The 26,274-nt window shown below is 48.4% G+C and overlaps 1 protein-coding gene across 2 annotated transcripts in view; it reads right to left on the bottom strand.

Annotated features, from left to right (window-relative positions):
* HUWE1 (HECT, UBA and WWE domain containing E3 ubiquitin protein ligase 1) overlaps positions 1-26,274 on the bottom strand; it is a 1,655,742-nt gene that overhangs the window by 1,273,076 nt on the left and 356,392 nt on the right. For both annotated transcript variants that reach the window (XM_078664564.1, XM_078664565.1), the window contains 2 exons: positions 24,353-24,486; positions 23,853-23,950 (listed from right to left, as the gene is read on the bottom strand). In XM_078664564.1, the coding sequence (XP_078520690.1) occupies positions 23,853-23,950; positions 24,353-24,486 (232 nt within the window). The remainder of the gene's footprint in view (positions 1-23,852; positions 23,951-24,352; positions 24,487-26,274) is intronic.

Below are 26,274 nucleotides of genomic sequence, written 5' to 3'. Positions count from 1 at the left end.
AGCTAATAGGATTGAGGAGGCACACAATCTGGCCCGATATTTATCATATCATTCCCCTCTACATATAGTGCACACTTTGGGAAAGCAGAGATCCAAGATCCCGCTTTGGAGAATAAATACTGAAGCATTAACTGATCCAGTTGATAAGGCCACAATTGGTAGGGAGCTTCAGGGGTATTTTGAAGTCAATTGGAACACCACCAGTACCAAAGCTATGGAATAGGATGCCATGAAAGTAGTCCTAAGGGGGGCATGAATGTCCACTGAGACCGGAGTTAAGAAAGTGCTGGAGCGGGATCTACACAGCCAGAACAGCAGCTGGCTGTCTTGGAAAAAGCACTCCCCACAGATATAAAGAGACCAACTAAACAGACAGCAGAAAGACAAAAGATAGGGAATCTATGAGACACACTAGACAAAATAGGAGTAGATGGTACGCGGAAGGAAATAAAGCTGTCCGCTATCTGGCACAGCTAATTAGTATAGAGACACAACCCCAACCGATCCTGGTAATTAAAACTGACTGACAGCAAATGGTCTATACACAGCATGAAATCAATAAGGCATTTTCTATACATCTAACTAAAATATACACAGTTCCAAACCCTCACGCATATCCAAACCATACAAACATACCTAGCAGGCATGGAACTGCCCAGCCTGGACTCAGGCACAGGAAATACTCGGAGGCCCTATTAGAGAGGTGGAAATAAAGCGGCAATAATCCATTTGAGAACAACTAAATCTCAAGGAATGGATGGCCTAGCAGCTGAATTGTACAAAGAATACGACAGGCTGGTGACTCCCAGACTGTTGGAGGTCATTGAAGAAGCAAAGGAGATGGGTGAACTGCCAGGTTCAATGCGGGAAGCATTCGTATTGATGATTCCGAAGCCAGTGAAGGACCCAGCGACCCCAAGCTCATGCAGACCTATCTCTATGCTAAATGTAGACCTGAAAATGATCAGCCAGGTGCTGGCAAGTAGGGTGCTCCTTCATCTCGCCCGGTTGGTACATGTGGATCAGTCAGGCTTTATATCCGGTAGGAATACGTTAATAAATATACGCAGGTCTTGCGCATGTAATGCAGACTCTTGGGGACAAAGCAGACAAGAGCGTATTAGTGCTTTTGGATAATTGGTCAAGCGTTTGACTCGGTCCGCTGGGAATATCTTTGGCAAGTCCCCCTAAAAACAGGACTGAGTTAGTGGTTTGGGTCAAACTACTTTATGTGAAACCCATGGCGAGGGTCCGAACGGGGCGGTTTGTTTCTGATGCTATGTTGCTACAAAGGGGCACAAGACCGGGATGATCACTGTCCCCCTTGCCATTTGCTCTCGCAATGGAGCCACTGGCATGTCGCCTCTGGACGGAGCTGCACGGCCATGGCATCAGGATAGGCCAAACAGAAGATAGTTTCACTGTACGCGGATGACGGACTAGTCTATTCGCGACGCCCGACCCAGTCGGTTTCAATATTGCTCCACTCATTGGAGAGGTTTGACGAGGCATCTGGCTTACGCATCAATAAACAAAAATCGCAGTTGTATCTGATAGGGAAGGCAGGAGTGGATTGCCAGTCCTTGGAGCTGGAACTCCTGTGGGAAATGGATTCCGTGCGATATCTTAGGATCTGAGTGGCCAGAGAAAAAGATAACTTCTATGGATGCAATATGGGCAGGATAATAAAAGGCCTACAAGGGAGTATAAAGTTTTGGAACACCCTAAAATTATCCTTGATGGGGAAAAGTGCTTTAATTAAAATGGAGGACTACCCAGGTGTTTGTACACAATGAACAAGTTACTTACCTTCGGTAACGCTTTTTCTGGTAGATACTATATCTGCCTGTGGATTCCTCACCTTGAGAATATCCCCTTGCGTCAGCAACATTCGGAAATTCTTTTGTAGCTTCGCGCCGACGTGGATCCGGACGTCACAGAGGCACGGCATCGCACGCGACCCCGCTGACGTCACCGGCGCCTATAACAGGCCCACGCCGGCGTGATGACATCAGTTCCGCCCTTTTTTCCGTGCCCTCGAGGCACACGGACGGACCGATGACAGTAGAAATATACACAGTATACGTAGTATAGAAAACAAGGTAACACACAGTGTGAAGCAAATGCAATAAAACATTTGAAATAGACAAATCCTTGACCATAAAATAATACATTATATAAACCACTGGCATAGAAGAGTGGACAACGGGGAGGCGGGTGGGTCAGTGAGGAATCCACAGGCAGATATAATATCTACCAGAAAAAGCGTTACCGAAGGTAAGTAACTTGTTCTTCTGATAGATACATCTGCCGTGTGGATTCCTCACCTTGTGAATAGAGTCCCACAGCAGTCCCCACTCCCGGATGAGGGTGTCCACTCTGCTATACCAGGAAATCTTGGAGGACAGAGCGTGCGAAGTGGCCGTCCCTCCTCACCTCGGTATCCAAGCAGTAGTGCTTCGCGAAAGTGTGGAGGGAGGCCCAAGTCGCGGCTCTGCAAATGTCCCCAACAGGAACACCTCTAGACAAAGCAGATGTTGCAGACTTTGCTCTAGTCGAATGTGCTCTAATACCCTCTGGTGGGTCCTTACCAGCCAAAGAGTAGCAGATCTTAATGCAGAGCACAATCCATCTCGACAAAGTCCTCTTATGGACCGCTCTTCCTTTCTTGCAGCCAGCAAAGCCAACGAAGAGCTGGTCGTCCACTCGACAGTCTTTAGTCCTGTCCAAGTAGAAAGACACCGCCCTCTTGGGACGGTGTAACCGCTCCTCCTCCTTGGAAGGGTGAGGGGGAGGATAAAAGGTAGGAAGGGTAATGGACTGACCAAGGTGGAAAGGAGTAACCACCTTTGGCAGAAAAGCAGCCCTGGTCCTAAGAACCATTCGTTCAGCATGAATGGTCAGGAACGGGGGCTTGGAACTAAGAGCTTGAAGCTCACTTACCCTCCTTGCCGAGGTGATTGCAACGAGAAAAAACGTTTTCACAGTCAGAAGCCTCATGGGACACTTGTGAAGAGGCTCAAAGGGAGCACCCATTAAAAATGTCAAAACTAGGTTCAAATCCCACTGAGGCACAACAAAGGGTGTAGGAGGGAACCTATTAGTAAGGCCCTTCAAAAACCTTAAAACAATGGGAGACTTAAAAAGAGAAGGCTGGTCAGGCAAACAGATAAACGCCGACAGCGCAGAAAGATAACCCTTCACCGTGGCAACAGCAAGCCGCTGCTGGGCCAGAGAAAGGGCAAACTGGAGCACATCAGATAAATGGGACCTCAAAGGGTCTATAGATTTCTCCCTGCACCAAACAACAAACTTAGACCACCTATAAGAATAGATGGACTTAGTGGAGTCACGCCTGGCTGACAAAATGACATCCACCACATCGTGAGGGAGAGAAAAAGAAATCAGATTGCCCCGCTCAATCTCCAGGCATGAAGGTGTAAGGTCTGGAGGTGGGGGTGTAGAACCTGCCCCTCCATCTGAGAGAGGAGATCTGCCCTGTGAGGGAGACGGAGCGGCGGGTGAGAGGAGAGGTGGAGAAGGTCTGAATACCACACCCTTCTCGGCCAATCCGGGGCGATCAATATGACTTGGGCCCGGTCTTGGCGAATCTTCCTCAGAACCCGAGGAATCAAGGGTATGGGAGGAAACGCGTAAAGGAGTTGATTTCTCCAACTCAACTGAAACGCGTCCCCCAAGGCTCCTTGCATCGGAAACTGGAGACTGCAGAAAGACGGGCAGTGAGCATTCTCGCGAGTGGCGAACAGGTCCACCCGAGGAGTCCCCCACATCTGAAAGATGTCGTGAACCACCTCCGGGTGAAGCCTCCACTCGTGGTCGGCAGAGAACTGCCGACTGAGACTGTCTGCACGAACGTTTAACACTCCGGCCAGATGATTTGCCATCAGACAAATCTGATGGTCCTGAACCCAGGACCAGAGACGCAGAGCCTCTCTGCAGAGACACTGCGACCCCACTCCTCCCTGCTTATTGACATACCACATCGCGGTCGTGTTGTCCGTCAGGACTTGAACCGACTGACCGCGAAGGGAGGGGAGGAAGGCCTTGAGCGCCAAACGTATCGCCCTGCAATTCCAGAAGGTTGATGTGAAGCAACCTTTCCTCTGGAGACCAAAGACCTTTGACCTCCAGATCCCCCAGATGAGCACCCCACCCCAGGGTGGATGCATCCGATATCACTGTGGCCACCGATGGAGGCAGTTGGAAAGGCTTTCCTTGAGACAGATTGCCTTCCACGCTCCACCAAGATAGATCCGCCGCAGCTTCTCTGGAGATCCTCACTGACTCCCTGAGATCTCCATTGTGTTGATACCACGGCCTGCGGAGGCACCACTGGAGCGCCCTCATGTGCCAGCGTGCATGGTTGACCAACAGAATGCATGAAGCCATCAGACCGAGCAGGCGAAGAACCTTCAAGACTGGAACGACCGCTCCATCGAAAAATAAAGGAATCATCTCCTGTATGTCGCGAATCCTTTGAGGAGGAGGGAATGCACGACATACAGTAGTGTCCAGTACCGCACCTATGAACAGGTTGCGCTGTGAGGGCACCAGGTGAGATTTGGGTACATTTATCGAAAAACCCAACCTGTGCAACAACTGAGTTGTCTCCTGCAGATGATGGAGCACCCTCTCTGGCGACTCCGCTTTGATCAGCCAGTCGTCTAGATACGGAAACACATGAATCCCCGATCTTCTGAGATGAGCTGCCACCACAGCCATCACCTTGGTGAAGACTCGAGGTGCAGTAGTAAGGCCAAACGGAAGGACCACAAACTGGTAGGGCTGTGACCCAACCGTGAAACGGAGATACTTTCTGTGCGACTTCAAGATGGGAATATGACAATACACATCCTGCAAGTCGATCGACACCATCCAGTCCTCTTCCAACAGCGCTTGAAGAACCTGTGCAAGAGTGAGCATTTTGAACTTTTCCTGCTTCAGGTAAAGGTTCAAAATCCTGAGGTCCAGGATTGGCCGAAGTCTGCCATCTTTCTTGGGGATCAGGAAATACCGGGAGTAGCACCCCTGACCCCTTTCCTGCTCTGGAACCACCTCTATCGCACCCTTTCGGAACAGTGCCAGGACTTCTTCCTGCAGGAGAAGCAGGTGGTCTTCCGAACAATAACCCTGGCAAGGAGGGTAATTGGGAGGGAATTCCTGGAAAGGAAGTGCATACCCATTCTCTACAAGATTGAGAACCCAAAGATCCGATGTTATTAATTCCCAATCTTGTAGAAAATGTGTAAGCCGACCCCCCACTGGGCCCACATGATCCGGAATGGCAGATCTAGGGCTGCTTTGCTGCGTTGGCCGGGGGTTGGGAAGGAGAGGAGGAGGAGGAGGAGGAAGCTTGACGACCTCTAGGACGGGATCTTTGTCTGCCTCTGTACGACTTGTACAGCGTATTCTGCTGCTGCTGAGGCTGCTGCTGGGATGATCTGTAAGATCGAAAGGAAGATCAGCCAATTCCTCTGAAGCGTCTTCCGGTAGTACCCCTGGACTGAAGGCCCAAAGATTTTGCAGTGGCCCTACTGTCCTTAAAACGCTCCAAGGCAGTATCAGCTTTCTTTCCAAACAGACCTGATCCATCGAAAGGTAAGTCCATCAACGCAGACTGGACATCAGCAGAAAACTCTGAAGATTTGAGCCAAGCAGCTCTCCTAGTAGCCACAGAGGAACCCATGACCCTTGCCACCGAGTCTGCAGTGTCCAGACCACTCTGGATGACCTGTCTCGCAGCTGCTTGGGTGTCCGAAACTACTTCTTGAAAATCCTTCCTGTCCTCCTTAGGAATCTTTGGAATGAGCTGCTTGACAGAGTCCATCAAGGCATGGATATATCTCCCCATCAGACACGTAGCATTGGTTGATTTTAATGCCATACTGGCTGATGAGAAAACCTTTTTGGCACTTTGGTCCTGTTTCCTGGATTCCTTGTCTCCAGGAACCTGTGGAAACGCTCCAGCAGATTTCTTAGAGCAGGCAGCCTGCACTACCAAACTCTCAGGAAGAGGATGCGTTGTTAAAAAAGCAGGATCCTCCGGTGCAGCCCTATATCTCCTCGCTACTGTTCTAGAAACCGCAGGAGCTGATAAGGGTTTTTTCCAGACCTCATAAACAGGTTCAGACAATGCCTCGTTGAAGGGCAACATAGGTTCGATCACAGATGAGGGTGAATGAAGCACCTCAGTTAAAATATTAGGCTTATAATCAGCCGTAGGTAGAGTAATGTTTAGCAAACTCGCTGCCTTCTTAATGACAGTGTGGTAAGGCACCACATCCTTAGATGGAACATTCGATACAGAAGCTAACTCCCATTCAGGCGATAGCTCAAGCCCACTGGCCTCGCATAAGTCTTCAAAGGGATCCTCAGAATCCTGCAATTCTCCTTCTTCAGTATCAGAATACCCATATTTCTCCTCTTCTAGAAGTCTCTGGGCCTTTCTCCGAGACCTTTCTTTCACAGCCGAAGTCAAAGGATTCGAAACCGACTCCGACGGGGTCGGCGCCGGCGTCGAACCAGACGTCGGCCGAGGTCTCTCGACACGAGGTCGGACAGAATCTTGCCTCGGAGTCGCGGGTATCGGCGTCGATGGGATCGGCGTCGATGGAGCCGGCGTCGTGCGCTTCGGCGTCGACGACACCGGTGGTGTCGGAAAATGCCAATGCTGTGGTAGAGCCGGCATAAAAGGCATAAAGGGTGCAGGGGCATAAGCCTGTGGAACCCCTAAGTTAAAGGCCATAGGACCCGTGGGACCAACAGGTGCACCAGACGGGAACATTGCCCTTGAATATACACCAAACATGGCGTTCAGGAACTGGGTAGGATCCTGACCTGGAGTCGGAAACTCAGGATATGGACCTCTTGGTTGTTCCTGGGGAGGCGGAGTCGATACGACGTCGACCTCTTTTTCGGGCGCCGGAACCGGAGTCGATGAACCACCAGGTGCCGGAACTTCGGCTCCACCAGCCCCCTGCTCCTCACCTTCATCCTCCTGACCAGAAGGATTGGATGGAATCGGAGAATGGACCTGTTCTTGAGGTTCGGGTGAACCCGGATGCGAAGCCTCTTCATGTTCCGACTCCGAAACCTCCACCTGTTTACTCATGAGTTTGACTTGGGACTTCGGTCTTGAGTCAGAGTCCTTCCCAGAGCGATGACGTGACTCATGGGTCCTCTTCCTGTGTTTCTTCTTCGAAGACTTCGAAGCGTGAGCCGAGGATGACTCCGAGTGCGACCTCGAACGAGACCTCGACCGACGAGATCTCGATGACTTCTTAGCTTTCTTGCTCTTGAGTTTCGCCACGAGAAGCTTTGTCTCCCTCTCTCTCAAGGCTTTTGGAGTCATCTTTTTACAGCAGGAACAGTCCTCGACATCATGGTCGGAGCTCAAACACCAGACACAACATTCGTGAGGGTCGGTGATTGGCATGGTCTTGCCACATTCACCGCAGGCTTTAAACCCAGTCTTCTTCGACGACATCCCGAAGAGAATGAAGAAAGACACAAAAATATGGTGTGAGAAGTTGGCCTGATGTGCAGTGTTCACTATTCTAGTGATCACTATATATCAGTCCAAACAACCCTTATTGATGATTGGTTGTAAGTCAACCTTATAGACCAGCTATCCTAGTAGCGTGGATACGAGCAGTCTAAGGCTAAGACTCTAGAGGGCGTGTTAAGCCAGCTGTTTTACCATCACATTACCCCTTGAACACCCAGTGAAAGGACACCACACAAGTGTTATGAAAATAAACAATGTATTTATTAGAATCACAACAACCCTGTACTCTTTATGAGGACAGGGTGCTAAGCACACAACAAAACTCTTACGAAAATACTTAAGTTAGCACAGTATATACAAAGGCCCGAGAGGCACGAAAAACCATATACTTAAAAAGTGGAATGCGAAATTACTAGCAGATAAGTACAGTACTAATAGGCTTTGGAATCGCTAGGACTTGACTATGGAATCGTTAGATTACTTCTAGGAGACCTAGGGGACTCGGGTGCAGAGTGTGCACTCTCACGCGGGATGCGGGACAAAGTCTATGGAAGCTAGTAACGCTAAAGTTAGTGTTCACGGGCGAACCCGACCTGGTAGGGAGAAAACGACAGTGGATCCTGACCCTTGGATAGTGAGGCTATGCTGGGGCACCGAAATGCCGAAGTTACCTAGCCCAGGGGCTGCAGCTGCATAGGTCTCAAAAGACGTCGGGAATCCTCGTTGCCGGACCAGGAGCCTGGAAGAAAGATGCTGGCAGGCGACCAGTGAAGATTGTTCGAGTTGATCCAAGCCTGGATCTGGAAGATGGATGACACCTGAAAGCAGAGGGGACCAAGTTCGTGACTACTAGCCAGTAGTCAGTGGGCACCAGGAGGGCACCGGATGGCAGTCACCTCGACTAGGTGAGTGGGCGACGCTGGCTCTGCAGATCTCACGGACCAGGAGGCGTTGTCGGCGACCAGGATGGAGAGGCGAGCTGTCCCACGATGGATGAAGCTGTCGGCGTCGAAGAACCCAGGATTGGGCAACAAAGCCTTGGCTAATTCAAGCCCACGCGGTGGACTCAAAATGGCGTCTTGAGTGGACCAGGAGGGTCCGGGGTGCTCCTCTTCTGGAAGGGAGCAAGGGCCAGTCTGGAGCAACCAGACCAGCAGCAGTGATGTCGTCGGGCGTCGTTCAGAAGGCCACAAGCCGGCGGGCTAGTAGCCAAACAACGCGGTGAGCAGCAAAAAGCAGAAGGGCCCCACGCAGATCGTGGAGATGCTGGGAGGCTGCACTTCGGTGCTGGAGCTGCTCAGGGTCGGGGCTTCTCGGACCCCAAAGCACTCACCAGGAAATTACTCGGCGGGCTTGCTGTGCAGAAGTCGTGCAGTCTTGCAGATGGCCGGTCCCTCGAGGTCTCGTCGCACCCACGGTTCTCAGCTGGGCTGTAGAGGTGGGTAGAGGTCAGAGGTGCCAGGGAAGCCGGTTCTCGTCGAGCTGGGCAGTCGGATTCCGGAGGAAGGACTTGCAGCAGACCGCAGTGTTCTTGCGATGGTGCCTGCGGATGCAGGGTGACTACTCCTTAGCCACAAGGGAGAAATCTTAGGAATAAGTCTTGAGTTCCTTTCGTAGAAAGTAGTTTCAGGATTCAAAGATGATCTAATTTGGAAGGGGGCCTGCTCCTACCTTTATCTGGGAAAAGGGGGCTGGCACGCGACTAAGTCCTGCCCTAGGGGTGGGACCAGGAGGGGGGTGGTTACACCCACTTCCTTGGCGGGCTTTTCCCCAGCACAGGGTCTGGAGTGTCCCTGGAACTGGTTCAAGCCAGCCTATGCACAGTGAGCACCGGGGTGCCACGTGCAGTCACCTTCCTCTGAAGCCCTGCCTACCTACAATACACAAAACCCTGTCTGGGACGGTGCTGGCACCGCCCCTGGCAGGAAACCCTTTGTCCTTATCTCCTGCTCTGGGAGGACTCCCAGCAGCAGGAGGGCAGACTTGTGTCTCGGTGGCAGCATCCATTTTGTGGATGCTAAGGCTCTGTCTGACTTTAACCGGGGTTAGGGGTTACATACATGTCGTGTCCCTCTAGAAGGGTGGAATGCTAACCCCGTCGCCAGAATTGGCGAGGGGTTAGTATTCCAATTCGTATGACACCTTACTCGACATGTTTTGATAAAGCGATACCAGAGTTGGCATATAACCGCGAGGATTATAATGCACTTAAGAGTATATGGTATGCGATATCATGGAAACGGCTAAGGGAGGGATCCCGAAAGCCGCAGACAGGCTCAGCTCATGCCAGAGCACCATCTCACACGATTCCAAGCACTCTGCCTTCAGGATTGTTAAGGCCTGCCATAGGAGTGACTGATAGGAGATCTGTGTGTCCATTTAGGGTTAGATATAGGTATACTATATTTAAAGCAAAGGGTGAGTACACCACCTTGCCCCAGCTGTCGTGCAGCCAGTTGTGTCAGTTTAGTTAGTCAGCCCAGGGGTGGCATAATACATGCTTCAGCCCCTGGGAGACTCCGGAGTACACCTCAGCCCTGGGTACAGGGACTTGGAGAGGGCCCAGTGCCAATTCAGTACCTGAGTACAATTTGGATAGAGAGAACAGCTAGGCTGTGGGTCTGATTAGCAGGCCCACAGCCAGGGAAAGTCGTAAACCAGTGCAGCAAAAAGCAAAAATCTGGGTGATCATAGGATTGCAGACCCTACTCTCCTACATATGGAAATAGTAACAAAGTTACTGTAAGCTACTACACGATCCCTGAAAACCGTTAGCGTCGACGACGCGGAAAAAAGGGAACTGATGTCATCACGCCGGCGTGGGCCTGTTATAGGCGCCGGTGACGTCAGCGGGGTCGCGTGCGATGCCGTGCCTCTGTGACGTCCGGATCCACGTCGGCGCGAAGCTACAAAAGAATTTCCGAATGTTGCTGACGCAAGGGGATATTCTCAAGGTGAGGAATCCACACGGCAGATGTATCTATCAGAAGCAAGGATTTTTCTATGAAATATCACATAGGATATTCATGGAAGTTTACATGCTTCTCACACGGCTGTTATGGAATGGAAAGAGATGCAGGGTAAGCTTAGAGGTGATGAAAAGACAAAGGGGCAAGGGAGGTCTCGACATCCTAGAGTTATATACTCGTTGCCCTTCACCATCAGGATTTCTGATTCCTATATGGATGTCCGCAGGGCGTTGAAGACCTGGCTCTTCGTGAGCTTTTGCCGAGTAGTCTGCCTCCCTGTGTCCCCTGGTCCATCCGTCTTTAGCGCCAAGAAACCGTTTGGTCTACGAGCGCTCTATAAAACCCTTAACTTTAACTTTATATTATCTTGTGTCGCAATTGCAACACAATTGCATGGTTTGACAAGATCCTTCCTGGGAGCGAGACCTGTTAGAGGGTTCCTAAGGTAGAAAACAGCAGGGAGCATTTTTTGGGACAAACGGGGTGCATGGGGAAAAGACCCTCCATTAATTGGGCTAATGGGCAACATCTGGGATAGGACAACTAAGACTTATTAAAAGGGTACCTTATGCACCGGAGGCAGCTATTTCGGTCATGCTACAGTTCGCTCAAATAGAACATGCCAGGTCAATCGAAAAATGGAAGGAAGGGGGCTATCTGATGTTCTGGGACCTGTACCCAGAGAACAGGTTCATTACCTACCAACACACAGTCTACACATTTGAATTAGGGTTGGGTCAGTTCCGACAATATGCTAAACTAGCAGCCACAGCCCACCAACTTTGGCCTACTTTTCCAGATGCCCCGCAGTCTGCCCACACACTGGTCACTATAATTGCAATGGGGGTGGTCGAAAACTTGTCTCCCACTTATACAAGGCACTGACAGGGGAAAAAAGAGGCTAAGTCCCTGAAAGGTGAAGAAAAACGGCAAGAGATAAGTGAACACAACGGCAAAAGACTGGGAAAAGATCCATGAAAGTGTCCGCAAAGTATCGATTTGTAATGGAATTAAATAAATACAATATAGTCCATATGACTTCGCATTTAGCCTCCTGGGTGAAAGATATCAATTTATCCAGAGACCCCAAATGCCCTCGATGCCAGCATACACAGACAGACTTTATCCATGTGGAGTGGCCCTGCCAAGTAACACCAAGATATTGGGCAGAGGGTCTGGGAAAACTGAATAGAATTATGGGATGGACAATAGCCCCAGAGATACAGACATTCCTTCTTGGGTTGATCCCTAAAAATGTAAAACCTAAAACTACCAGACAATTCTTGATATTCGGTCTTACGAACGCCAAGAGGAGAACAGCAATTCACTGGTTGTCTCCGCAGGGCCCACAGGTGGAAAAATGGAAAGAAGATTTAAAAGAATGGGCAATGGTTGAGGAACACCATAGGAGGAAGACTAGGAGAGAAGCAGCTCCTGGAAGGGTTGCTGGTTGGGGGGGTAATGATAGAAGAGACGGCCTCACAGACTCAATCTGACTCGAGGGAGGATGAACACCAGAATGCAACTGCTACACAGTCAGGAAATAAGGGCAACAGACACCCGACAGACTGAACTAGATATGGAGACGGGGTATTGTCATGCAGACATATAAAAAAAAAGGTGGGAGGTTAGGGGGGATTGATCAGATTAGCCAATTACATTTGTTCAACGATCTGCATCTCTGATGAAGGAAAACGGTTACTAGAACGTTATTTGCTACTGTTATAGGAATATACTTTTTCTGAATACGAAGGTATTGGACCCATATTGAGATGCAGCGCATAAATGCTGGAACATGTATATTGAAGATGTTATATTGGACAATAAAGAAAGGGTAAAAAACAAAAAACGTCTAGTGCTGGCAAAGTCGCTTTGCTGTAAGAGGGGAAGCACTTGTTGAAGTGTGATCAAATGGAAGTGTTCCGATAGCATGTATAAATTTAGAGGCATGAGATCTAATATTGGTTGTAGAGAACAGTCCTTTTTTGGGGAGTAAGTAGTAAAATGAGTAAACCCCTAACCCTGGATGTAGTACTGGAACTAGTTCTATAACTCCTTTTGTCAGAAGAGCTCGAACAGCTTTGAGCAGTTGCTGGTGCTCTAGAGAGTTTGTGAATGCAAAGTGTTATACTGGGAGCATTGCTGGTGAGCTCCAAACAACCATATTGGATCATTTCAAACACAGATTTGTCTGATGTAATTGGTTGCCAGAGGAGAAGAAATTAAGTCTTCCCACGACAGGTGTATGATCGGAAGAATGTTAGTTAGGAGATGGAGAGTTGTATTGGAGTACCTCTACCTCTAAAATTGTTCCTTCTGTAACCACCCTTGAAAACTCCTCTAGAAAGAGGGGGGCGCGGAGAGGGGGGGGGGGGGAGAATTTGATGGTTTATAGGAAGAAGGGTTTGCATCTGTGGAGGTGTTTTCTGAGCCTCCCCTATAAAACGAGCAGCAAAAGGACCCTGTTAGAGGGTGTCCGTAGTGCCCCCATAGATTTAACTACTTTTATTTATTCATTTTTTCAAGTGATTGTTCCACCTGAGGGCCAGAAAGATGTTCCTTGTCAAACCGGTCAATTAGTATTGTTTGTTGTACTTCTGGTTTAAAACGAGAGATCCGTAACCATGCGTGTCTGAGGAGATCACTATTGTTGACTCCTCTGGCTGCAGTATCCGCAGCATCCATTACACTCCTAATTCAGGAATCGAAAATTAGTTTTCCCTCCTGTACTAGTTCCTGTCCTCCTTCTATGATCCTCTGGGGGATATTGGAGTAAGTTTTCCATTTCGTCCCAGTGGGCCTGATCATATATAGCAAAAAGATCTTGTGTGTTGAATAAATGCCAATGGTTGGCTGATTTTGAAGCCACTATTACCGGAAGCATCTATATGATTGGGCACTGAGTGGAGGTGATGATCCCTTGTAGTTTGCGAATCTACTCTTTTACGAGCATTGGACACAACTATGGAATCTAAAGGAAGGTGGCCCTAAAGAAATTGCATTAGATGGTTGAGGAAAGGGGGTATATTGTAAATCCACCATCTGTGTTATAATACGTGGCCTTACTGGATCTTTAAAAAAATACTCACCATGCCTCATACCTTTTAACACAAGTAATGACTGTTGTCCTATGGGTGGCTCCGAATATTTCAAATACTAAACCTTCTTACAAAGACTCCTTGTGTAAAGTAACTCCACGGTAAGCGGCTGCCCTGGCAGTGAACTCCTGGCATGAGATGTCATCAGGGGGGAAAGGTTGTAGGAAGCTGGCTCTGAATACACTACACCAAAGTGAGGTATACTGTGCACAGAGTCCAGTGGAACCCCAAAGGTAGGCAGAGGTAAAGTTCGATAGCACCTCACACTCCATTTGTGGTAGTATGGGCAAGCAGTAAGGCTTTATCAGAGGACAGTGTTACGCATTCGTTGTACACAGTCAGTAAATGAATTCACACACAGACTGAACTTCAGACCAATTGTGGTTGTATCAAAAGGAAAATGCTACTTACCAGTATGCATCTGTTCTTGGCATGTAGAGCTGCAGAGTTGTACACTATGCATAGATCGCCACCTAGTGTTGGGCTTGGATGTTTGCAGTTTGTGGTTGTCCTGAAAAGTTCTTTGGAAGTCACGAGATAGGTGACTCCTCCTTTGGACCACATTGCGCATGGGCATCGGCTCCATCCCCAGATTGTTTTTCGCCATAGGGAAATGGAGCATTGCAAGAACAAGGAAGGATGCCCGTGTAATTTGTATCTAATTAAGATAATACTGGAACAGACAAGGGTAGCCGGGGAGGCGGGTGGGTGTGTGCAACTCTGCACCTCTACATCCCAAGAACAGATGCATACTGGTAAGTAGCATTTTCCGCTTGAGGCATATGAGCTGCAGATTACACACTGTGCATAGATTGTATAGCAGTACCCACTCTTAGCGGCGACCACCTCTATCTGTTGCAGTTGTTTGAAACAGAGTCTTTAGTACAGCCTGGCCCACAGTGGCTTGTTTATTCATTTATTTATTCATTCAAAGTTTTATATAGCGCGAACAAGATCCTTACAGATATCAGAGCGCTTCACAAAGACAGGGTAGGGGCAGTAGGAATGAACAGAGATAATGGGAGCAGTATAATAGTCACTAACATGGTAGGATAATAATAACATACATAAAACAAATCAATATACAATCAAGTAAACCAGTAATATATGACGGCAAGTCATTGATCCCACTACAGAGGTGTTCAGGTACACCTTGGGTGTGTGGATGGCTTATACCAATGTTTTAGTATAGAAAGAACACTGAGTGGGGGCATCGGGAGAGTGGATCAGTAAACCAACGTGTATCATATATTGGTCGGTAGTAAGAGAGTAACGTAGTAGTGTCCCCCTCAAGTAGAAGCATAGTGCCAAAGGACAAGGTGAACAGTGATACAAAGCAAAGCAGAGTCTCTGATCCAGCACCTATAAGGTTCAGGAGATCTTGGCCAGAAGGATGGTTTTCACCTCTTTCTTGAAGATTGCGGTGGAGGAGATAAGCCTGGTTTCAGGAGGGAGCGCATTCCAGATCCTGGGTGCCATTCCTGAGAAGGAGCGCTTGTATGTTTTCTCTTTCCGGAATCTACGAGGTTTCAGGAGTAGATTTTTTTGTACTTCTATTGGATCTCGAACCTCCTGATATAGACAACTTTTGAGCCAGGTAGTTGGGTGCATTGTGGTGCACAGCCGAGTGCGTCATAACTGCAATTTTTAGCTGTATTCTGGCTTCAAAAGGCAGCCATTGTAGAGACTTTAAGTCTGGGGATATGTGAGAATGTTTTCTTGAGCCAGTAATGAGTCTCGCGGCAGCGTTCAGGGAGGCTCTTAAGGGTGCTGCTGTGGATAGCGGGAGTCCGCTGAGGGCCACAATTCCGTAGTCTATGCGAGGGATGACTAAAGCTTGAACAGCAGTTTGGAAGTCTTCAGCAGGGAGGAAGGGTTTGAGTTTCCTCAGTGTGTTGATTTAGAAATTAGCTGCTTTTGTGGCTTTGCTGACGTGCTGCTGCATGTTGAGCTTGGCGTCGAGTGTGATGCCTAGGGATTTCGCCGAATCCACGATGGTAGGTTGGACATTGAGTGCTGTAAGGCTATTGAGCCAGGTTTGGGTGGTGGAAATTTTCGCCAGGGGTGAGATGAGTAGGAACTCCGTTTTCAGAGCATTTAGTTTGAGGTGATTATCGGCTAGCCAAGATTGAGTGTTAATAAGCGTGGAGTTCAGATGTTTGATATCTTCCGGGCATTGTAGCTTTAGGTAAAGTTGTGTGTCGTCGGCGTACATATGGAATTGGACATTGGAAGCTTGAAGCAAGGTGGCGAGCGGTTCCATGACGAGGTTGAACAGTGTGGGGGAGAGGGAGGATCCTTGTGGAACACCTAGATCTGCAGGCACAGGTGTAGATAGCACATTGTCGATCTTGAACTTCTGAGACCGGTTGTGAAGGAAGGACGAAAACCATTTGAGAACAGTTCCCGATAGACCCATTCTAGTGCTTAGCAGCTCCAGCAAGTTCTCATGTTTGACCGTGTCAAATGCTGAAGAGAGGTCAAGAAGGATGAGGAGGCAGGACTCATTGCGATCAAGAATTTGGAGGGCGTCATCAATTATGTGTGTCATAGCTGTTTCCGTGCTATGTTTCGCTCGGAAGCCTGATTGATGAGGGTTGAGGAGATCAAATTGATCAATGTGTTTTGTTAGTTGGAGTTGGACACATTTCTCCAGCAGTTTGGCCAGGGTGGGGATATTGGTGATGGGTCGGTAATTGTTTAGGTCGGACGGATCAGCTGTAGGTTTCTTGAGTATAGGCGTGACTTGCCCGACCTTGAGGGAGTCTGGAATGAGGCCTTGTTGAAGGGAGCTGTTGATGATTTTGGTCCAGAGAGGGAGGAGCAAGGGAATGAAGTCTTTTACAGCATTAGCAGGTAGAGGGTCTGTGAGGTGATTAGTTTGCACATCTACACAGTGATGCTTTGTGAACGTGTGCGGTGTACACCATGTAGCTGCTTTGCAGATGTCATCCAGGGGAATGTTCCTTACAAATGCCATTGAAGCCCCTATCTTCCTGGTAGAGTGGGCTTTAGGAGGAACAGATAACGTATGTTTAGCTTTGTGGTAGCAAATCTGTATGCATTTGACAATCCATCTAGCTATCCCAGATTTTGAAATGGGATTACCTTTGTGTGTTGGTGAGAAAGACACAAAAAGTTGTTTTGTCTTGCGAAAGAGTTGTGTCCTTTCTATGTAGCATAGCAACGCTCTTTTGACATTGTGAGAAAGTGGGTCGATATGTACTGGCCTAGAAGGAAGTAGTGTGTACAGAGTCCACCAACCCCAGAGGTATAACAGAGGTTAAAGCCAGAACTGACCTTACTCTCCAAAGTGGTAGCTTGGTCGAGCAGTAAGGCAGTACCAGAGGACAGTGTAAAGCATTTGTTTCACACACTGAAGTACTGAACTCAAGGCCAATTGTTATTATATCCTCAGATATAGTTTTATTTTTAAGAACAAACAATTGTAAAAAATTATACTTTTCAGGTTATGAGTACTCTCAAGTAATTACTTTGCTAAGGAGCAATAAAGTTTGTGCACACAGATTACAGTAAACGCAGTAAGCAACACAGTTCTGAACCACACGCTAACATTGAGCTCAATGGGTTTTCATAGGAAAGTACAGTTGATTACTCTATGGATTACTTTGGTAGTTCCAGGACTAGATCTTGGATTCAGTCCTGGGGTCTAAGCTGAAACCAGATTAGCAAAAACGTTTTAGTTACAGTGATGATTTTTCCTGAAAATAAAGCTGTTTTAAAAGTTCACACTTTAGAAACTTTTCAATGTAAATCTGACAATTTTATTCAATGGGAGGAAATTCAGGTTGCAGGTAAAGTACGATCGCGTTACTTTTGTAACCCAGCACTAGTCTCCTAGGGCCAGCACTGGGGGCTTAACTCAAAACAGGTAAGTAATTGCGTTTCAGTATCTCGTATGATTTTCAAAGAATATTTGCAATTTTCAAAAGTAGACACTTGGAAAAAATTTCTGAGAAAATCAGATAATTGGTTCCTATGGAGAAAATACAGGTTATAAGGAAATACGGTAAGGATTAGTTTAGCGAAACAGTACTGGACTACAAGGTACAGTACTGGCTTCTCTCCTGATCCCAGGTGAGTATTTCGGAAGTTGGCTGATTTTAGGTGAATATTTTCAGTTTTCAAATTTTCACACTTAGAAAATTTTCGAGTCAAAATGGGCCAATGTTATCCAATGGCAGGTAAGTGATTTACCGGTTTCCAGGTGAGTACTTGGTTGATGAAGTTATAGTTCTGGGCGTAGACTCAGGAGTCCCTCAGGGTCAGGTGAGTACAGTTAGTTCAATCCCAGCGGCACAGGGGCGGCCGGATGCAGAGGTAGTTAGGCCCAATGTTATCCAATGAGGGAAAGGGGGCCTTCGGTTGGTGGCTGCTGGCTAGCAGGCCACGCTGCTCTGGGAGCTGAGCTCCTGGTCACTTGTTCAGGACAAAGGGAGGAGCAGGCTAGGGCAAAGATGTCGCAGCCAGCTGCACTCGGGCGGCTGGTTGCAGGATGCTTTTGAGCCGTCGAGCGCTCAATGTTATTCAATGGGAAAGGTCAAAGGGGAACAAAGGCTGCAGGCTCTGGGACGGAGACTCTCCAGGGGCGACCAGCACTTCGAGCGGTAAGTTGAGATGTTGGAGCACGGGTAGGTACCCCAAAGGTAGGCACAGGGGGCTGTAGGGAGCAGGGGTGTCTTTAGGGGTGGGAAAAGCTTACCCTCGGCAGGTTGCGGTAGGGGGGGGCCCTGGTTGAGTCTGCAGGCGTCGTCTGGTTCGTCGAGGAGGGTCTTTGGGCTCTGGACTTCAGGTCCCAGTCGCTGGGGGGACGTCCTCGTGGTCTTGGTTCGGGTTGGTCCGGCCCGGGCTCGGGCTCGGCTGGTGCAGAGTGGGCTGGTCCGGAGCTTCCTGGTCGGCACCAGGTGGGTTGTTGCAGCAGAGCCTCTGCTGGTGGGAGTTCCAATCGTCCAGTGGGTGCAAGCAGGCAGGTCCTCGTGGTGTCCCAATGTGACTGCCCACGGGAGTCGCCGGAGTTAGGCAGGAGCAGGTTCCAGGAGCAACAGGCCTGTAGGGCTGCGGCCAAGTCAGTTTGGGTTGTCCTGTTAGCAGCTGCGCGGCGGGTCGTCGCCGTCCTGGTCTTCTTTCTTGTTGTTGTTGGAATCTGAGGAAGGGAGGTGCAGGGAGCCCCTAAATACTAAATTTAGGGGCGTTACAGGTAGGGCAAGGGCAAATGGGCCCCTGTCCTGGGGTGAGTACACCCCCTAGCCTGCTCCTCTCCTGTGGGAGGGGGACAGGAACCTAGCTGGGATTGGGCAGGGCTCCCCATCTTCAAGATGGCCGGAGCCCGGGGTCAAGCTTCACCTCGCCTCCTCCACCTGAGGGGTGGAGTTGGCACAGGTTGGCACACCCCCCCCCCCCCTTCCTGACAGTTTTTCCCGCCAGTCTTCCCGCCAAGGTGGGGGTAGAGCTGGTGGGGGCTGGTTGCTGGGTACAGCAAATGGTCTGGGGAAGCTCTCAGAGGCGGTATGCCTTTGAAGCTTCCCCCTGTCCATCCTGGAGGAGGAGACATAGCACCTCGCCCAGGATGTGCATTGTTGCAGGCCCAGGAGAGCGGGGGGCTCTCCACCCAGGGGTCCAGCAACATGTCTGCTGTGTGGCAGCCTCTGCAGCCTCTCAGACCAGACGTGGATTGTAGGTTATGTTTCAGGGGGCATCTCTAAGATGCCCTCTGGTGTATTTTACATTAAATCCCACACTGGCATCAGTGCGGGTTTAATGTGCTGAGAAGTTTGGTACCAAACTTGTCAGTCTTCAGTTAAGCAATCATGGTGCTGTGGATTCGTAATGACGACCTCCCAGCACCATATACTCTTAAATGGCATCATTGCACTTACAGTGCCTAGGAATGGCCCTGGGTACTGGAGGGGCACAGGGCTCATGCACCTGTGCCCACACCACTGGCATAGGGCACCCAGCTAGAGGGGTGACTGATGTATGCCAGGGCAGTGGGTTCCGTGGGCATGGCACACAGGGATGTGTGCCATGTCGACTCTTTGGTTAGTTCTGTACTTAGACACTCAGCCTGCAAAGGCAGTGTGTGGGTGTCAGGGCACAGCGGCTCTAAGGGTGGCACAATAAGTGCTGAAGCCCTCAGGGGTCTTCTCTGGTCACTATGCCCTGGGTACCTTGGGTACCATTTTCTAGGGGCTGACAGGTGGCCAGAGATGCCAATTGGGGTTTAGTTGTAACACAGTTTTAGGGAGAGAACACAGGTCCTGGGTACCTGGAGCCCAGGGCACACAGTCAAAGCACATCAGCAATTCAGCAAAAAGTGGGGGCATACCATGCAAGAAAGATGGCACTTTCTCACACAGACCACTTGCTGTACTCGGCAACTGGTCCCCACTGGTTCTACCCCCACTTTGGGCAGGAGAACCAGTTGGAAAAAAGTGAGGAAGAGGTATGCCCACCTCTGCCAACTCCACCCCTCAGGTGGGGTGGGGGCGAGGTGAAGCACAATTCAGTCCACGCCATCTTGAAGATGGGGGAATCCAGCCAACCAAAGTGAGGCATATGCCCCCACTCCCACTGGAGGGAGGTATAATGGGGGGTACCAACCGCAGTGAAGGGACCCATTGGTCCCAACCGTTTACCTACCTGTAATGCCCATGAATCTAGTTTTTAGGGGCACCCCTGAAGCTTGCTTCCTCAGACAAGAAACTACAAGAATAAAAGAAAGAACGAACAGCTGTGCCCAAGCTAAGAAGGACGCCCACAGACGTGGCCCCAGCCCTACTGGCCTGTCCCCACCTCGAACCTGCAGCAGCGAAACTCTGGTTTGTCCTGCAGCCAGCAGCCTCAAGAACCAAGAGGACCTGCCCTGCCTTCGAAAGAAAAGACTTTCTCCCATGAACAACGGATTTGTTCACCAACAGACTCCTGCTTTGGCAAAGTCACAGAGTCAGCCCCACTCTGCACACTATACCCACGGCGATACTCCCTCAAGATCCGGCGACCCCTGAGCTGCCTCAAGCCTCCAGCAGATGCCTGCAACCTCAAACCAGAAGGTCCCCCCAACCGTGACCAGGAGCTGGTTAGAAGATCGGACCCTAAAAGGCACCACTGCACCCGACACCCCACAGGCAAGATCCCAACTTACCTCTCCAAGTGGTGGTCGCACCAAGAACTAGAACTAATGTCTATTTGAATGTTTGTTATCTCTTATGATCTGTATTGTAGCTAGCTCAGACTCAGCACCGTCTTATATTATTGTCTATTTGAGTGTTCTGTTATTTCATGATCTCTATTGTAGTTAGATCAAAGACTCTGCACCACCTTATTTTACTGTCTGAGTGTTTACCTGTATCTTATTAGCACATGACTGTTATCCTATTACAGTACCGTTTACTATACTGTACCCAATTATTATGTCTACTCACCCTCCTGTTGCCCACTCCCCCCCCTGTGAAGCGCTCTGATATCTGTCAAGATCTTGTTCGCGCTATATAAAACTTTGAATGAATAAATAAATAAACACCTTCGTCCCCGAGCCTGCAGTGCTTTTGCAAACCGGAGACTCCCCATTGAAAGCTACAGGGCTTCCGACGACAAAACAGCACTCTGCAGCCGGCTGCCCCAGTGCCGCTGAGGGTGCATCTTTTTGTGCTGGCCTAAACCCTCATTTACCCTGAGCTTAGGACCAGGAGCGTTGCTCCCACAACTCGGTGGCCTTCTCGTCAGCAGCCACCAAACGGAGGCCCCCTATCCCCCATTGGGTAACATTGAGCCTCAGCACTGCCCCAGCCGCCCTAGTGCAGCTGAGGGTGTAACAAGAGTGCATCTTGGACCCTGGGGACCCCACCGAGTCCAACACCAGAACCTCAACTCCCACTATCAAATACTTACCTTTAAACCAATATCACTATTTTCTCCATAGTGTAACATTGACTGTTTTTCTGTGAAAAGTTTCTAAGTGTGGAGTTGGAAAACCTAAAGAAATTCTTAAAACTGTACTAACAAACACGCTTTTACTTACCTCTTTACAGGAAATGTCCCAGTGCAGTATCCAGGTATACTACACTGTGTAAGAAAAGTAATCTGAAAGTAATGTACTGGTCATTTTAGTAAAAAGCCCATTAAAAGTAAAAGTACTGACTTTACAAAGCATTGCATTGCTCATTAACAATACTGTAAGTTAAAACAGTGCATATACAATTACAATCTAAACTGTATTACAACTGTATATTTAATTCAATGAATTTTTCACTTACCTGTGCCAGGCTTTCTTGTTTCTAGGAAATAAAATAACTAAAAGAATATTTTTATGCAAAATTAATTGGTCTGAAGTTCAGTCTGAGTGTGAATTTATTTGCTGATTGAGTGTGTACAACACATGCTTAACACTGTCCTCTGATAAAGCCTTACTGCTCGACCACACTAGCACAAATAGAGAGTAAGTTGCTATGTAACTTTACCTCTGCCTACATTTCGGGATCCACTGGACTCTGCACACTGTACCTCACTTTGAGATAGTATATACAGAGCCGGCTTCCTATAGTGCCATGTCGACTCTTCACTTTGTTCTGCACCAAAACACGTAGCCTGCAATGGCTGTCTGTGTCTGTGTCTGTGTCTGTGTCTGTGTCTGTGTCTGTGTCTGTGTCTGTGTCTGTGTCTGTGTCTGTGTCTGTAAAGGTACAGGGCCTCTAAGAGTGGCACAATAAGTGCTGCAGCCCTTAGAGGCCTTCCCTTGCCACAGTGCCCTTGGTACCCATGGTGCCTTTTACAAAGGACTGACATGTGGCCAGAGAGGTGCCAATTGGGGGTACTATGTTCAGTTTTTGGGAAAGAACATGCTCTGGGAACATAATTGGCAGGGACCCAGGGCAAATCAAGTCAAAGTGAATCAGTAGTCTGGCAAAAAGTATGGGGTTACTGCAACAGAAACCCAGCCTCCTACACCCGAGAACAGGACAAAGACTTGAGGATGGCAGAAAGCGTTCCTATGCGCCACCAGGAGCTGTACAGGCAGCTCGTGAATCACTTAGGGGTGCACCGACCACCACTGAACTCTATATCATGACTAGACACTAAGCACCACAGGCAGACCAAATCGTAATCAGACAGACATTTGTGGTTGACATTCCCCACAAGGCTTACACCTAGTAGGTTTGGAAGGGGACATGTCCCTAGCACACTGGGAGCAATAGCCCAAAGATAGTAGAAAAAAGTGACAAAAACTTGGTCAAAAAGTGACAAAAACTTGGTCAAAAAGTGACCAAGGCAGTTGACCAGATTCGCCTTGTGGCACAGAACAAACAGAATTGGAATCAGCAAGCCAGGGTGGCTCCAATTTAGGAACATGGCTTGGCAGTTCGGGCTGGACTGTTCCCATGAGGCACAGGGACAGACTGGTTTGCATATGGCCATGTCTGAACTGGGGCGGCAGAGTGAGCTAAAGAATGGTGATGGATTAAACCCAGATCAGTTGACTGGGGGTGAGTGTTTGATTTGTTCAAACGCTCCGTCCATCATCCCCCTTTTGTATCGCTTTGTTCGCCCTAAGTGTGGCAGGGTATACTCAGACGTGAGTCCCTTGTTCACTTGGCAACTGGATTCAAGATAGCCTGGCTGATGAGGATTATGAATCCGAAACCGGTCACAGGATGTTTGTTTCCGGTCCAGGGAAGACATGGCTTGGCAGTTCGGGCTGGACTGTTCCCATAAGGCACAGGGTCAGACTGATTTGCATATAGCCATGTCTGAACTGGGGTGGCTGAGTGAACTAAAGAATGGTGATGGATTAAACCCAGATCAGTTGACTGGGGGGTGAGTGTTTGATTTGCTCAAACGCTCCGTCCATCATCCCCTTTTGTATCGCTCCAATTTAGGCACAGCAACGTCACTTCTCACACGGATGGCACTGACCAGGAGCTGAGCCATGCCACCTACAGGTGGGCAGGAGTACTGCAAGATTTTCAAGATCCAGTCGACGCCTTGGGAATATGCCAAGGTGAGTAACGTGTGGTTAGTCAATTAAAAGTCTATCAGAAATTAAAAATATGTTTGAAGCTGGCTTAAAATTGGTATTGAAATCTTTACTGGAGCATGCAAGTTTTAGTTTCGCTGAGCTCGCCAAGGACTCAGTAACTCAGTTTAAGACCAAATTATGAGTTTCAGCAAAAGCGGTCGACGAAGGTCCGCATTGACCAAACAGTACCAATGTTCCTTACGCAGTAATGTCCTTGCACGTACCATTTTTTTTGGTGCCTGGAGGGGTGTTGGCTGCCTTTTCTTCCTTCGGGACTAGTTTCTGCATGTCCAACTGCCCAAATTCACATCCAGAAGGCAAGCTGCAATACAAAAAAAAAATGTGCACATCTTCAAACCATCGGTTTTTCCACCTAGACAACTATAAGTAATGACAAAGAGGTCATCACATTAGGGGTTGAAAGACCAAGGTGTTTAAAAGTCCGACACAACTGAACGTCTGTTAACAGTACAATTGAACTCAAAATTTCGAACGGTGCTTCACAGAACTTGCTAGACAGTAAAATCTACAGTCGCCTATCATTTGAGGGAGTGTAGTCAGAACACAAGATTGGAAAAACTGAGCCAAATTCAAACCGACATATACAAAACCACTCATTCTGCAGATGCAGAATAGCTATGTAGAGACAGACAGAAGGACCATGGTAGGAGGTTTGGGGATTGCTAGTAGTAGGGGAGAAAGGAACAAGGGCACTGTAACTTACCTGTTTGGCGTGCACAGTGAAAGCAAGACTGTGCTCTCCCACACAAGGGAGCAGTAGAGTTGACTCAGTTTGTTCAAAACATTAAGACCCAGCTGAGAACCCCATTGGTTAACAGAGATGGCCCGAATTTCACTCTAAAAAGAAAAGACTTAATGGTCAACTTCATAAGCAGCAGTTTCACAACAAGATTAAACAGACTTCAAGGTAAGCAAAAATCATGCAACTCGGTCTAAAGTATCCAAGATTGGCCTTTTTAATGTTGTATGCGTTTTTTAGCCAGAGTAGATTAATCCTGACAGAAAAGCACAACCAGCTGCTCCACAGGAGAACTGACTACAAAAACGTATTACAATCACATTCCATGCGCGTTTGAGACGCTACAAGGATTGATTTTGTCAAACAGGTTACGTGGTAGAGTCTAAAGCAGCAGGTGACTGCTCTGATAGGACTTTGAGGCTTCCTCTGAGCTATGTACCATTATTAAAATCAGCAGTATTCTCTTGCCTTCTATTGAATTGCTGGACCAGCAGCCCTAAAGAAAACTCAATTAAGCCAGTCCCTAAGTGTTGAAAATGGCCACAAACCACTCGAAAGAGAAACGTATAGTTTCTTACCTGTCGGTGTAGTTTTGCAGCTTGAAGATCTTTCTGGATTCACTATGCTGTGCATTATTCCACCATCTAGTGGTTGGGTCCGGAAATGTAGTCTCTTTTTTGTGGCCCAGGTGGTGGCCCAGGTGGGCATCGACATACCACTATTTGGTGTCCTTCGTGACATCGATGCGCTTCCGGCGAAAGCTCCCACCTTTGGTCGCCTTCTTCGGATTCTTTCTTTTGTGTTAATCTGGTTTTCCTCTTAAATCTTAAGTCTTGTTCATCTTTAATCCCCTTCCTAATCTTTCTGGCGGAGGCGGGTGGGTTCGCTAGTGAATCCAGAAAGTCATCAAGCTGCAAAACTATACCGACAGGTAACTAACTACACTTTTTGAAACGTGAATCTTTCTGGATTCACTACGCTGTACATAGACTTTGTAGCGGTTTGTCCTTATTGTGATGGCTGGGTGGAAGATGAGCACTGGTTACTGAAAATGTGTTGTAAGACCTTCTGTCCCACGTGCGCTTCTTTGTTCATTTGGATATCCACACAGTAGTGCTTAGTGAACCTGTGCACTGAAGACCATGGTGCAGCTTGGCAAATGTCTTGATTTGGTGTGTTAGCTAGAAACGCAATTGTAGCTCCTTTCTTCCTTGTTGAGTGAGCATGAGCTGCTCCTTGTAACAGTTGCCCAGCTTGTTTGTGGTATAGTTGAACGGTTTGTGCAATCCATCGTCCAATGGTATTCTTGGTGACAGGTCGTCCCAAGAAACTTCTTGCAAAGGAATGCAAATGAATGCTACTTACCAGTATGCATCTGTTCTTGGCATGTAGGGCTGCTGACATTCATATCTTAGCATAGATCGCCGCCTAGTGTTGGGTCCGGATGATTGCACCTTGTTGTCCTGGAAGAGTCTTCGAAGTATCACGAGATAGGTGGCTCCTCCCCTGGACTACAGTGCGCGTGGGCATCCCCTCCATCGTCAGATTGTTTTTCGCCATTGTGGCAAAGATAGAGTATAGAAAAGTAAGAGATGGCCATGTAAATGTATGTAAGAAGTAGAACTATGCAGCTGTGACAGGCACTGGCATTCAGGTGGGTATAGGAATGCCAGCAGCCCTACATGCCAAGAACAGATGCATACCGGTAAGTAGCATATTCCGTTCGAGGCATGTGGGCTGCTGAATTCATAACTTAGCATAGACTGTATAGCAGTATCTCCTCTAGCGGTGGTCACGTGAATCAGCTGCAGTGGTTTGAAAAAGGTTTAAGGACAACCTGGCCTACAGCAGCTTGTTGCTTAGCTTGCACGTCTACACAGTAGTGT

This window comes from Lissotriton helveticus, chromosome 10 (genome assembly GCF_964261635.1).
Source record: "Lissotriton helveticus chromosome 10, aLisHel1.1, whole genome shotgun sequence".
Classification (NCBI taxonomy): domain Eukaryota; kingdom Metazoa; phylum Chordata; class Amphibia; order Caudata; family Salamandridae; genus Lissotriton; species Lissotriton helveticus.
Note: the sequence above shows the minus strand (reverse complement) of the source record. Positions and strands in the feature narration are given on the sequence as shown.